This window comes from Limulus polyphemus, unplaced genomic scaffold (assembly GCF_000517525.1).
Source record: "Limulus polyphemus unplaced genomic scaffold, Limulus_polyphemus-2.1.2 Scaffold224, whole genome shotgun sequence".
NCBI classification, from domain to species: Eukaryota; Metazoa; Arthropoda; class Merostomata; order Xiphosura; family Limulidae; genus Limulus; species Limulus polyphemus.
In genome coordinates this window covers 588,839-602,369 of record NW_013665834.1, presented here as the reverse complement: position 1 = coordinate 602,369, position 13,531 = coordinate 588,839, and the positions used below count along the sequence as shown (strand labels likewise).

The 13,531-nt window shown below is 34.5% G+C and overlaps 1 protein-coding gene across 1 annotated transcript in view; it reads right to left on the bottom strand.

Moving 5' to 3' along the window:
• LOC106478554 overlaps positions 1-13,531 on the bottom strand; it is a 47,393-nt gene that overhangs the window by 17,120 nt on the left and 16,742 nt on the right. Inside the window, exon 2 of the mRNA XM_022382166.1 lies at positions 9,084-9,261. Within this exon, the coding sequence (XP_022237874.1) occupies positions 9,084-9,261 (178 nt within the window). The remainder of the gene's footprint in view (positions 1-9,083; positions 9,262-13,531) is intronic.

Genomic DNA, 13,531 nt, shown 5'->3' with positions numbered 1-13,531 from the left:
GCCGAATGTGTGTCTCGTGGTGTGCCATCACTATAAGGGATTAGAGTATACTAAACTTTACACATTATATAGACTACACTAACATGTCGTTTAGGCGGTTCGTTTAATTATTATACATGATGTACGTTTTTTAGGGGTGGTTAATCAAAGTGTTCCAAAACGCGAAATAAATTCCTTGACGACCTAATATTTAGTTGATAAGTTATATATATATATTCAAAAACAAAAAAAAACATAATACGTTCTTCTAGAAAAAGTAAGCAGAGGTATAATTAATGAAGATTTTTTTTCCACTGTAACGAAATACATGAAAAAAATTTCGCTGGTAATTTATCACCCTGAAAGTCTTTAAGTGGAGAGAGATGTAACAGACCTGATGCTGAACAAAGAGATGCTTTACCACGATCTTCCGTTGTTGTTAAAAAAAAACAGCTTCTAAGATGATTCAATTTTATCTAACTCTTTAGATACAGCTGGTTAACTCTCAATTATTCATAAAGTGTCATCAATTACCGAACACATGCTCATGATATATGTCGAAGTATAAATTTTATTGTATACAGTAATTTCAAGAGAAATTATCTAAAAGAAATACTAATCATCTTTAAATTGTTATCATCATCGTTGTATGATGTAACACGGATGTTATCTTTTAGATTTCTCCTGTATCCTTAACATACACATCAAAATAACCAATCATGTTTAATATACAACAATCATAGCTCATCATGTCTTTATTAAAATTTACTTATTAAGCCTAACAGCAGTCTTTATATTCAGTAAAGATTAGTTATTAAATACCAGGTAATGCTACTTATATAAGAGAAGAAACCACCTGAAAAAAAGAGAATTACCTGAGTTAAGTATGATAGAATACGCGTGCAGATGTATATTAACTGAAAAAGCTGACCTTTAAAAATTTATATCTTTCACAAATGTTGAATCAACTGGCTAATTATATCATATTGAATGTTTGGTTTAAAGACTATGTTGCTATGTATCTACCATCTACGATTTATCATTCTTTATTCTGTGTTTTGTAATGTACAGCTAGAGAGAGAAAAAAAATTAATTGTAACTGATTATCTACTTTTACCTTTTCAAACATAATTGTATCATATTCCGTAAAACTAAACAATGCGTTGTATAAAGTGTAAAGGTTTATGAAAATCAAAGTCACTTTTCATATATATATGTGTGTGTGTATATATATGTATGTTTGTGTTATGCATATATAACTGCAGGAAAATTTACCCACTCAAAATCACGTATAATGAAGAATATTTTACATAGAAGTGCTTATCGATTTCACTAAAGAGTGGATTTTAGAGGCCTTTCGAAAGTGAAAAGTTGAAATAATTTAACTCTGACTAATTTCCTTACTGTCAGATTGTGGCGATTGGACACCAGTCGTTTTTGTTCTTAGTAGTCTATATGACCACCGAAGTTCAATTACCCATAGTGAACATAGCCAAGATAACCAGCTCATGAGGTCTGGCATGACCTAGTGGTTGGGGCGTTATAATATAACGATCAATCCAACATTTCGTTTGTAACAGAGTAGCTCAAGAGTTGACTGCGGTGGTGTGGATTAGATTTCTTCGCTCTAGTCTATCACATTTAAATTAGGGACGGTTAGCTACCCTCGAGTAGTTTAGCGCGATAATTCAACAAAAGCCAAACAAACACTATATGATCATTTAACTTGAATTACTAATTAGTTACTTTTTAACAAGGCATGACTGGTGTAACCAAATGTCTAATGCAAAGTCTTAAGACAATGCTGAAATTGTGAAATGAAAACATTTAATAAAATGTACCGGCATTTCTTTCTCTTTTACTTTAGAAATGTGAAGATTTATTTATTCACAGAAGTTTTGCATTTAAACGAGTATAGCATGCAGATAACTTGTCTTCAACTGAGTTTACCTTATTTTTTACGAGTCACATATTCTCCAAGGTAATTTTCTTTTGGTATTTCGTTTCTTTTTTCGTAAATGATGTTGTTGAATACTTTTTTTAGGTATGTTTTAGTGGAAGTGACTAATGATGTATATGAGAATGCGTTCTTGGAGAATTAGCTAGGTCAGAGCTTTAATATTACTCTTTTTGCAGCGTTCATTCATCTCAGAATGTGACTGTCTTTAGTCATATGACTACGTCTACTGATTCGCCATATTTATATTTACGTTCTGTTTTGCCACCGAATGTTTAATGGATGTTATACAATACTTTGTTATCCAATCTCTTTTATTGATTTGATCATGTCGAACTAAACTTCGCTTTACAGATATTTATTGTCGAACCTCTAGTTATTGCGATTTATCTAGTTTATACGTCCAATGCTACGGAGTAAGTTAGCAAGAAAATTTATCCTATTGTGACAACAGTATCCGTTCACATGGAGTTTCTGATTTTTTTACAGCAGTGTTTTCCTACACTCTGTGGTATCCTCATTGATCCTAAATTAGAACTGTGAAAAAAACTTAGTAAATGAAATTTTCCAGAAAAAGGGATTTCAAGAGGAGGAGATATTCGGTGAAAGGAGACTGTAGTCAAGGAATGTAGAATCGTCTAGGTGGATGTCCTCTCATGGATAATACTCTTTCGCCACTCATATGGCCATAAGTTAGGAAAAAGAACCACAACTTGGGACTTCCTAAGCTATTGAACAAATTCTCTCTCTGAAGTTGGCTTTCAGCATGAAGATCCTGTAACCGAGTGGAGTGGTATTTATTGGGTTACCAGATTAACACTGATCAATGGAGTTGAGCTCCACCACTTGTGGCTAGTTAAAGATTTGACATGCTTATAAGGGATGACATCTACCAGTCAGGGTTTTTGAAAGCATGAAATTCAGCAAGCACAACATAAAGAAGATGGTGAACCATAGTGAAGACAAAAACATCCCTAGAAGTAAGTTGGGCTACTGAAACCACTAAACGTTCTTTGGTAACTCAAGCAAAACTGTTTGCTAACGTAACTGTCAAGGTAACATGTTACTCTGGTATCCCAAAGCAGGAACCAAGCATTCTTAGGCATTTTGGAACTTTCAGATATTGATTACAATTGATTCTTGCTTTGTCGTGGGTGTCGCGGCCACATGCTATCCGAAAAACCAACACAAATAGTCATGTTTTGTTAACATACGTTAAAAGCAGAGAAATTAAGCACAAATATTTAAGAAGATGGCAAAGAATGACATCAAACTATCAGGCTTGCAACTCTAGAAATGCCAAACTAGGAAAAGGTGGCTCAAAGCCTAATGTTGAGCCTATATGTAACCAAGCAGTTCTACAAGGAGTAGCTTTACAACAATGATTTCCAAAAGTTCACTTCCGTGGCTCCTGGGCCTAAATCTCTATTTATATTCATTTTGTTTGTGAGTATATTGTCACTGATAAGATCATTAAGTGTTTATCAAGAAAAGACTACATGGCGTCCTAAAAAAATTTAAAGATATTGACAGAGGTCATTTCTGTGGCAACTAAGATTGAGATAGTCACTTTAAGCTGATTGCAAAAGGGGGAGGAAATATGCCATAATGATCTTCAGAGACGCCCACATCTTGAAAGATTTAATCTCAACTCGGAATCACCTCCAGGTGTTTTGATTTAATCACAATAATAGTTTTTTCCCCCAAAATATTGCTCTGGATTGGGGGGATGTAGTATTTGCTTTGGTTGTGGAATCGTGAGGAATTTTAAGAAAATCCAATATGTTTTGACCATGCTAAAGAGGAGGAACGTAAAATTCGTTCTAACCCCAGAAATGTTTCAAAGTATCTGTTACAGAGTTATAAATAATTGTATGAGCATTAGTTGTTGAAGCTCCAATTTCATTAACCTAATGGAGCTCAAACTGGCCTGCAGGAGTGGTGGCCAGCTCAGTTCATGCAGAACTTGGTGGAGCATGGTATGTGGCAATAAAGATGCATAATCTAAAGCTGTATGTTTCTGATGTGTCTCTCATATACTGGTTAAACCAGATATAAAAAGTTGAAAGGATTAATGGGTCAGAAGATAGCAAGGGTAGTGTACTGTATGATGTTGACAAAGCTAATGAGAATGGAGATATGGCAGTACATGTCTGGCTGTCTATGGACAGTGAGATAATAAAACACCAGTGGAAGAGCAATTTCACTGCTCTGTAAGTTGGATAAGTTGCCAACTTCAACTTCCTAACTATTATATATCTCAGATTAACTGCTTAATCAGAAGTTAAAATGGTTAATCCAATGGCCAAATTAAGGGTTAAAAGGAAGTGATAGTTCTTGATTTCTCAGCTACTGAGAAATGGTTTGCAGTATGATTTCCATTGTACACTTTGTGATAGCTACTCAATTATAGCATAGAAGGATAGCTGATGTCATTAGATGTAATGTCTAGAACATTAACAGTTAACGTGTTTGGAAACTATAATGAAATACTTTGTAATCTTTGCTTTCTAAGCAGTCATGCAAATTTGATTGTGAAAACTGGAAAACATTTATATGAGACATTATCTGGAAAAGCTTGTGGTTGTGTGCAAATGCGATTTTGTGTCGTATTTACCCACAAGATTATAGTTTTGAATAAAGCGGGCCTGTGCCTGACTTCCATATGCAGTGAACGGGTTGTGCCCTTGAAGAACACAGTAGATAAATCAGGCTGTGACAACTGGTAATGGAGTAGTCCTCATTCCACTAGATTTCTTTGTGTTTGTTTCTTCAGTGAAATTTTTTTTTGAAAACCATAAATGCTGATTCAGCAATGCTAGTGCTTGAGCTGTTTAAGACAGAAAATGTGCATTACTGTTAATTGTTGTACGAGCTAGCATTGATATTTGCTCCAGTGGACAGAATGAATATTTATTTAGGTTCTTTGAATACTCGCTGAAGCATTTCACTACTATTGAATTTTGCCTGCAATAATATGTTACATTTAGTGAGAGAGAGTCGAATTTATTGGCCCACAGGTAGTTAGTTGCATGTTAACAAGTAGTTTTGCTATGAGGGCGTTGACTATGTGAGTGATAGCTTACATTACCATGGATGCTGTACATAGATCATTGGACTATCTGTGTACATTCCAAGTGTACAGAGTAATTTAATATGTAGTATTAATATATATTTATATGAAATATATGTTAATGAATATGTATATTTGTCGTTACATATGTGCATGAATAAAATACGCCAAGAATACAATTGTCAGGTAATAAAAAGAATGTAGTAAAAATGTGAAGATGTCGATATATGAAGTTGAACAGTGATTATTAGCCTGTTCTACATTAAGGAAATATACGATGATATAATATATATTTTCATTAGTAATGATGGAAGAATATGTTTGGTGTTTAGAACTGAAATATTCGTAGGCTCATGGAATTTTCATTAGTAAGATGAAATTTACTCGTTGGTCTAACACACATTAAGGGAAAACATAATGCTGCCCAGTGTTTTCATTTATATTAGTAATGTCTGTGTTAAGTTTAGTAGAACTGGAATATTCATAAGCAAGTAAAATCATCCACATCAAGTGAAGCTGCTGATATTTGCTTGTATGTTACTTAGGGGAAAACATGGTCTACCTAGTGTTTTCTTTGACTGGGATATGATGTGTTCAGTTGTTTCAATTGAAATATTTCATAGTTTGTAGTTTCTAATAAATATTTTACTAACATTTATTTTTCATGGAAGTTATAGTTTGAATACACTGAGCGTACTGTGATTGTACAGCGTAAGACATCTGAATAACATCTATGTGTCATTGCTTTTAGTTCTTCCAAGTTGTACTAAGCTTGTATCATAGGCTCAGCCAAACTGCTACAGTACAAGGATTATTAGGCCTTCAAGTCAGGAGGCAGTGATCACCTGTTGTGAAAATAACAGTCAGATTTCAGTTGCTAATGGATGGATACTGCATTAGCAGTTGTGACTACTCTTCCACATTGAAACTGTTTTTAGTAACAGTCAGACAATGGTGTACGTGAGTGGTAGCTATAGGAAACAATGATCTACTATGGAGCATGATGGTATAGCGATTGAGTATGGTTTCCTTGTGAAATGTGTAGGACCAAGACATTCACAAGTACTTAGAGACATTTTTTCAGGCGATAGTGTGATACAATATACATATGTATGTAGAAATGGTATTTGATTACAGGACTGTTTTAACAAATGAGGTTTAAATTGTTTCCGGAAAAAGATTTTATTGTCACTTCCAGGTTACAACTTTCAACCTTTTTTTTGTGACCTATTAGAGGCTAAGCTAGTCAAGCATTTTCTCTCTTGAGTTTTTCCATATAAGAATAAATTCTTTACCGCTCTTGGTACCTTACATTATTTGGAAACTTAGACTGCCAGATATCTTACTGCCTGTCACCCATAAAACCACACAGGAACAGTTGCTGATTCTGAACATAACAACTTCCAGAGGGGAGTTTATGGAGGAAAATCAATTCCCAGTCGAGGATGATCCAGTCAGTTCCCAGTCCATGATCCAATTATTGAACAATCACCCGGCATAATAGCCAATGTCTTCTCTGAAGGAACTGGTCAAGGAAATTGTCCAGACATCATATCTGCCAAATCTGCAGCCAGCACTATCCAGACCACTAATCATAGACCTCACCAGATCATTGTGGCAGAAGAATCACGGTAATCCATGAAGTGTTCTGTGAGAGAGTGTTCAAAGTACCAGGGAAATTCAAATTACTTTACGAACGTATCCAGTAAGATCACAAGGTACCAAAGCACGCCACCTTTGTATTTGTTTATTCCAAAAGAGAGTTTGAGTCTATGCAGTTTACTAGATGAACTTATAACTTAAATCATATTCAAATCTTGTAAGTCAATGATGTAATCAATGGTATGTAACCAACGTAGTATCAAATCAAACCAACTAAGTGTAACTATTATATAACTTTCGAGTCTAAAACCAAGCTAATAGAATGGTATATACCAATAGATAATTTTGAACTCTAAATTAAAATAGGTATTTTATAGCCACAAGAAAATATTAAATGTCGAAACTTCCCCTATATTCCTATAAGTTTAAAGTATGAGAACTTTTCGACATGTTTAATGTTATGAAAGACTTTTGCCTTTTTAAAGGTTTTGTTGGTTTGTTCTGATGTTATTGTTGAATTTCACGCAAATCTAATCGAGGACTATCTGTGCTAGCTATTCTGAATTTAGCACTGATAGGCTAGAGGGAAGGCTGCTAACCAACACTACCCACTACTATTTCATCAATGTCCTCACGGCTGAAAAGGCTAACGTGTTCGATGGTGGGATTCGAATTCGCGACCTTCAGATTGTGAATCGAGTGCCCTAAACACTAGGCCATGTCAGACATTTTTTCAAAGGCCTCTCAAGTCCAGTGTTATTTTGCATTTTTTCTGCCTTTGAATCTTGTTTTATACTATTTTTATTGCTACATGCACATTATCTAACACATATGAATGATTACTTCAGTTATACAATGATGTATTGATTTCCTTACGCTCCTTGCCAGGTTCAAATCAGTTTTTTTAAAAAGTGAGGTAATACGCATAAATTATTATACAGAGGGTTGAGTACATTATATTAAAGTGATTTTGAATATGCAAGTCAGCAAGTTACATGTAAATCACAACCAATATACAGTCGCAGCAGAATAGCATGTTATAAAAGTACATTTTGACATTGTTTGGCGTTCTGTAGGTAGTGTGATGTCACTGAAATTTGATCGATTTTGGGAAGGATATATAACAGCTCTCTCTGACGCAAAATTCACATACAATCACGTCATAAATCTTTAAGATTGATACATTTCCTGTATTTAATGACATTGGGAAACAAAGAAATATGGATCAATGTGAGGACTTTTGATCATCCAGAAAGAGACCTACAAGTCATACTCCAGCCATGGTAAGCAAAATTTGGAATCCGGTAACCGGTGAGAATCCACAAACACAAAGTTCAGTTCCAAAAACAGTCCATATGCCTCAGGTAACAGTGCACAATATAATCAAGACGGATCTCTTTATGTCAAATCGACACAATTAACGTGTATACAAGCTTCCACAACATATCTGTTCAACCTTCACATACCTCAAGCAGTTGGAGGATAAAACAGACATTCATGCTATTTCATATGAAGATATACTGGTCGAGTCACCGAATACAGCACCTATTGATTTTAATGTGATCATGCTGTTACAATGAACCTCTGGAACCGTTATCCTCCTAAACAGGTTATTGAAAGCAGCAGAAAGGAAAGGTATCTAACGATGGAGTCTTTTGCAATGGAAACTACACTGCATAGCTATATTGTATTTGATTTGATGAAATGGTCGTTTCGTAGTTAGTTACAAATAAAATAATCACTAACTAGTCTTCACAGAACACCAAAAAAAGTATTAATTACCAACATTAGTACAACAGTAAAGCATGGATGTCTCCACTAAAAAGCTTCTCTCTCTAGGGCCAGCTTCTATGTTTGAGACAATTTCAATGCATAATCGATGCTTTCTGAAAAAGCTAGTAGAAGTATAAATGCCAAGGACTTTAACAGAATATACTTAGACGTGTAGCAAGCTTAGCATTTAAAATTTTGAATTAAACTGATTTTTCTTTTAAACGCATGTGTGGCTGAATTATGTGTTACTTAGAACAATGCGTAATTTAACAGATGAGGGCGTTTATACATAAAAGTTCATTTCCTGGAACACCGATTATAATTACTAACATAAAAGTTTTATCACGATCAGCGCCCAGGGAACGTAAACTTGCATACATTTAGTCGATAGTCCAAATCATTAAATGTTTAGTCATCGCGGTTTCACCTTGTTTCTAATCGGCCTGAGGCACACGCAATAGACGCCCACACTTGTGGAATATATTGATTTGATATTTAATGACTTAACATACTCACTAATTTTCTCATAATTTTCCGGCTGATCAATTGTATCTGAATGCACATTAATTAACAAATGGGACGAAAAAAACAACAACTTTGAAAACAACTGTGGTACCAAAACAATTCATTAAAAATATCACAAATACAACAAGGCACTAAATTCCTTAACAATTATTTTCGGTAGAAACACGAACATACCTTGCCAAGACCCATTCCGTCTCTCCGACTTGTTACACGTAGTAAACCAGGAGGTGCAGGTGGAGGACATGATCGAATTACTTCGGTGAAGTTTGTCTGAAACACTGATGTTTCAGATTCATGATCGCTGTAGTATCTCCTTTTCTTCTTAGTTGTTAAATTCAGCCGTTGAGTAGCCCTAAATGAAATTTATCACAAAGATTAAAACCCAACGTTTGGTTTGAACAATATAAATTTGGAGAAAACCGAAGTAACGGTTTATTGTACAGTCACAGATCATACATAACCAAGAAGACAGCTTGCTCTGATCGGAAGTTAATGTTAGCATTGGAATGGAATCTGAGAAAAAGTATGTAAAAAACCTTATCAATATCCTTAAAAACCAAAGATAATCCTTTGAAAAAATAAAGTAACAACCAAATGTTTTCACAGGGTCTTAAAATTGCAGTGTTTGTTTTATTTACTTGTTTGCTTCTGAGAGATTTTCACATAAAAAGCTTGCCATTGCAAAGAAGTACTAGACACGAGAGCCATTTGTTCTAGCCGTCCCTAATTTTTAAAGTGATAGACTAGACGGAAGGAAGATTGTTAACAGCATCCACCGCCAACTCTTGAGCTATTATTTCTTCAATGAATAGTGTATTTAACTGATACATTATAACGCCTCCCAAGGATTCAAGGGCGAGCATGTTCGGAATCGAATTTCGATACCATCAGCCAGAGATTGCGAGTCGAGAACCCTAACCATCAGAAAATGTTAGTTACAAATTTGCGCTGTCTTCCGAAATAGCTAAAATTATTTTATGAAATCTTAAATGCTTAGAATATTATTTTTAGTCGTATTATTTTATATCTACTTACCGATTGGCTTAACATTCATTTTTATATCTACTTATCTATTGGTTTAACATTCATTTTTATAACTTACTTACTCATTGATTAAAACAATTCATTTTTATATCTACTTACCTATTGGTTTAACATTCAATTTTATATATACTTACTCATTGATTAAAACAATTCATTTTTATATCTACTTACTTATTAGTTTAAACCATTCGTTTTTATATCTGCTTACTTATTGTTCTAAATCATTAGTTCTATACATATATGCTCGTAACTTAAATTTATTTTCATATTTATATATGCTCTTTAACTTAACATCATTCGTTTTCATATCATTCATTGACTTTGTAATACTGCTAAAAAATGACTTTATAGAAACATAATGCATTTTGTGTTATTTTGTGAAGTGAATTAATGGATCACAAAAACACTAATTTTGAAATTAACAAGAATGAAACAAGTAAGAGATAACATAAAACAGACTGTTAATCGTATCATGCTAATGAAAAGCCCGAGGAGCACCATTTTTAACGTTGACTATCCCTGAAATAGTGAATAGCATAGAGAAGGGAAGGTCAGAATATTAATATGAGGATGTAAACTACCTAAACAGCATTCCACCATATGCATGACTGTTGTTACCACCTAAACAGCATCTCACCATATGCATGACTGTCGTACCACCTAAACAGCATCTCACCACATGTATGACTGTCGTTACCACCTAAACAGCATTGCACAATAGATATGACTGCCGCTACAATCTAAACAGCATCTCACCATATGCCTGACTGTCGTTATCACCCAAACAGCATTTCACCATATGCATGACTGTCGTTATCACCTAAACAGCGTCTCACCACATGTATGACTGTCGTTACCACCTAAACAGCATTGCACAATAGATATGACTGCCGCTACAATCTAAACAGCATCCCACCATATGCATGACTACCATTATTAGCTAAACAGTGTCTCACTATATCCATGTCTACCATTACCGCTGGCATCTTTCGCAGAAACACCGTCTCTCCCAGAAAGTGACAGTTAATAAGATACACATATTCCCCTCAGTCGTTCATAAGATAATTCACATAAAAAGCTTCCCATTGCAAAGACGTACTAGACACGAGTGCATAAACTGTTTTCCTGACACATTGGTGGGAGTAAAATAAACTGCGGAAAACTACGAAAAATGACTTTAATGTGAGAAAAAGTTGGCTTCAACATGGATAAGGAGTGAATAATTTACACTTCAACGGCTGTGAAAAGCAAAGATACATTTGTTACAGACTACGAAGTGAAGGCTTTTCCAACAGGGTGAATGTTGTAGGGCTTTATGGTTTCCACAGGTTTCTCACGTAATGGGAAATCTACATTTCAGACAGTGGAAAATAAAGTAAAAGGGAATTTCCGGTTTCTTTCAGGAGAACGTATTAACATCATTTATGCGAGAAGAAATTCCTGCACTCCAGGATCCCATAAAAGATATGCGTGTTTCAAGTCACATGCCTAAGTCCACAACAGCGTTTCTAGGAAGCATGGAGTATGAAACCGGTGCTCATAATACCCTCTTCTCTAACATAACTGTAAAATCTGTGGAATATTTATCCATAAGTTTGTACATTTGGTTTGTTTAAATTTCGTTTTGAGTATTGGATGTTCATGTGCAATGAAGGGAATGTTTGTGAAATGTGTGGTCTAAAAATGGACTAACCGTGGGAAATTTGGGAAGATGTGTTGTCTAAGAATAACCTCGCCATTCTTCGTAGTAACTTGTTGTATTAAACACTGTTGTGCTAAGCAATAGTAATGTATCGTGAACATCAGGATGAATATAGTTCGAGGATGGAGGAATTAATTCGAAGAACTCGGGGGATATGGAAGATAATTTCCATAAAGTTCTATTAACACTTCGTACAAAACATTAAAAATCATCATTGTTTCTTTATTTCTGTAGATAACTTGATTTTGTATCGGTAGCTTTACAAACTTTTTTCGCACCTTGTATACAGCTATGTTTGACGCATTAATATTCAAAAGCTGTGCCACTAAAAAGCTTGTGTTTTCTTCGAAAACTGAAACACTTGTTTAGTTCTGTTAATTCTATAAAACTTCGCTGCATGCGCATTTATCTTGATCTATGTCACTTATACGTTGAAAGTAATACATTTAAGCTAATTCCTAAAAATTGTATTACTTGTACATTTAGTTTCACATTTCAAACGTTCGATCACTTGTATGCCTATGTCAACCTTTGAATTTTTTTAGATTATTATATTTTAACTCTGTTTTGAAATAGCTATCAAGGCAAAGAAAACATCGCCACTTATATGTAAAGGGACACTGTTAATTCAGAAGTCCTCTGTGAGGGAAAAGGTGCTATTAATCACAAAAGAAAATAAACATGATCTAGTATGTAGTGCTACATACTAGATCATGTTTACACTTGTTATAGATTAACAAGATGTATTTTGAAATACATCTTGTTAATCTATAACAAGTGTAAACATGATCTAGTATGTAGTGAAATACAGCTTGTGAATTTATAAAAAGTGTAAACATAATCTAGTATATAGTTAACTAGAGCTTGTTAATTTATAAAAAGTGTGAGCATAATTTAGTACCTATGAAGGTGCTGTTGTTAATACAGAAAAAGTATAATTTCTATGAATACCAAAGGGAATAATATAGATTTATATATGAGAATGCAGTGCTGTTGGTAGTATAAAAGAACAATTGCAAAGCACTGCATGAACTTGTCTATTGAAAGATGGTATTGTTCATTCAGAAAGACATGAGAAAACTCTCTTGTTAATTATAAAAAAAGTGTACATGGGAAGGCAGGGCCATTTGTTCAGAAAGTGAGAAAACATAAACCCTGGAAAGTACTGCTGTTTACCATGTCAAAAACAAGAAATTTATGGTTGATTAAGATGAGATGTTAATCCGGAACGAAAAAAGCGTAATTCTATATAATGGTGCTATGAAACGTTGACTGTATATATGAAGCTACAATTATAAAATCAGAATATCTATATATATATATATATTGAAATGGGTAACCCTCGCCAACAACGAATACATACATACACTGACTGGCCACTTAATTAACAACCCTACTTAATATCAATATATGGCACAAAAGTTAAACTGCCAAGTCAGAAACTCTAAGAAACTTCATGGATAGCTGGTGATCGGGGAAAGTAAACAGTCAGCTATAATCCCCCTTCCACCACCAAACACACACACACCTTAAAGTAAGGAGCATGTTCAGCAGTATTTCGATCCACAGCCAGAGAAGATAAACATCAAACCGCACCCTGTTTTATTTATATTGAACTGTTCCACTATTCGTAGTTATAATAGCATGCCTAATAGTATTGTGTTTACTCGTGGCCCATTGATCGAGGATTGTAGTATGCAATTGGTTCACATAAGTTACCCGAGGATTACGAGATGAATACGACATTCAATTTAACCTCAAATGGATTGAACTCCTGTTTTTTTAGCTGACCAAGAAAGATAACCGCCAAGCTCTTCGAATTAATTTCGAACAAGACAAGCGCGGTGGATTGTTGCATCATCGCCACGGAAGAACC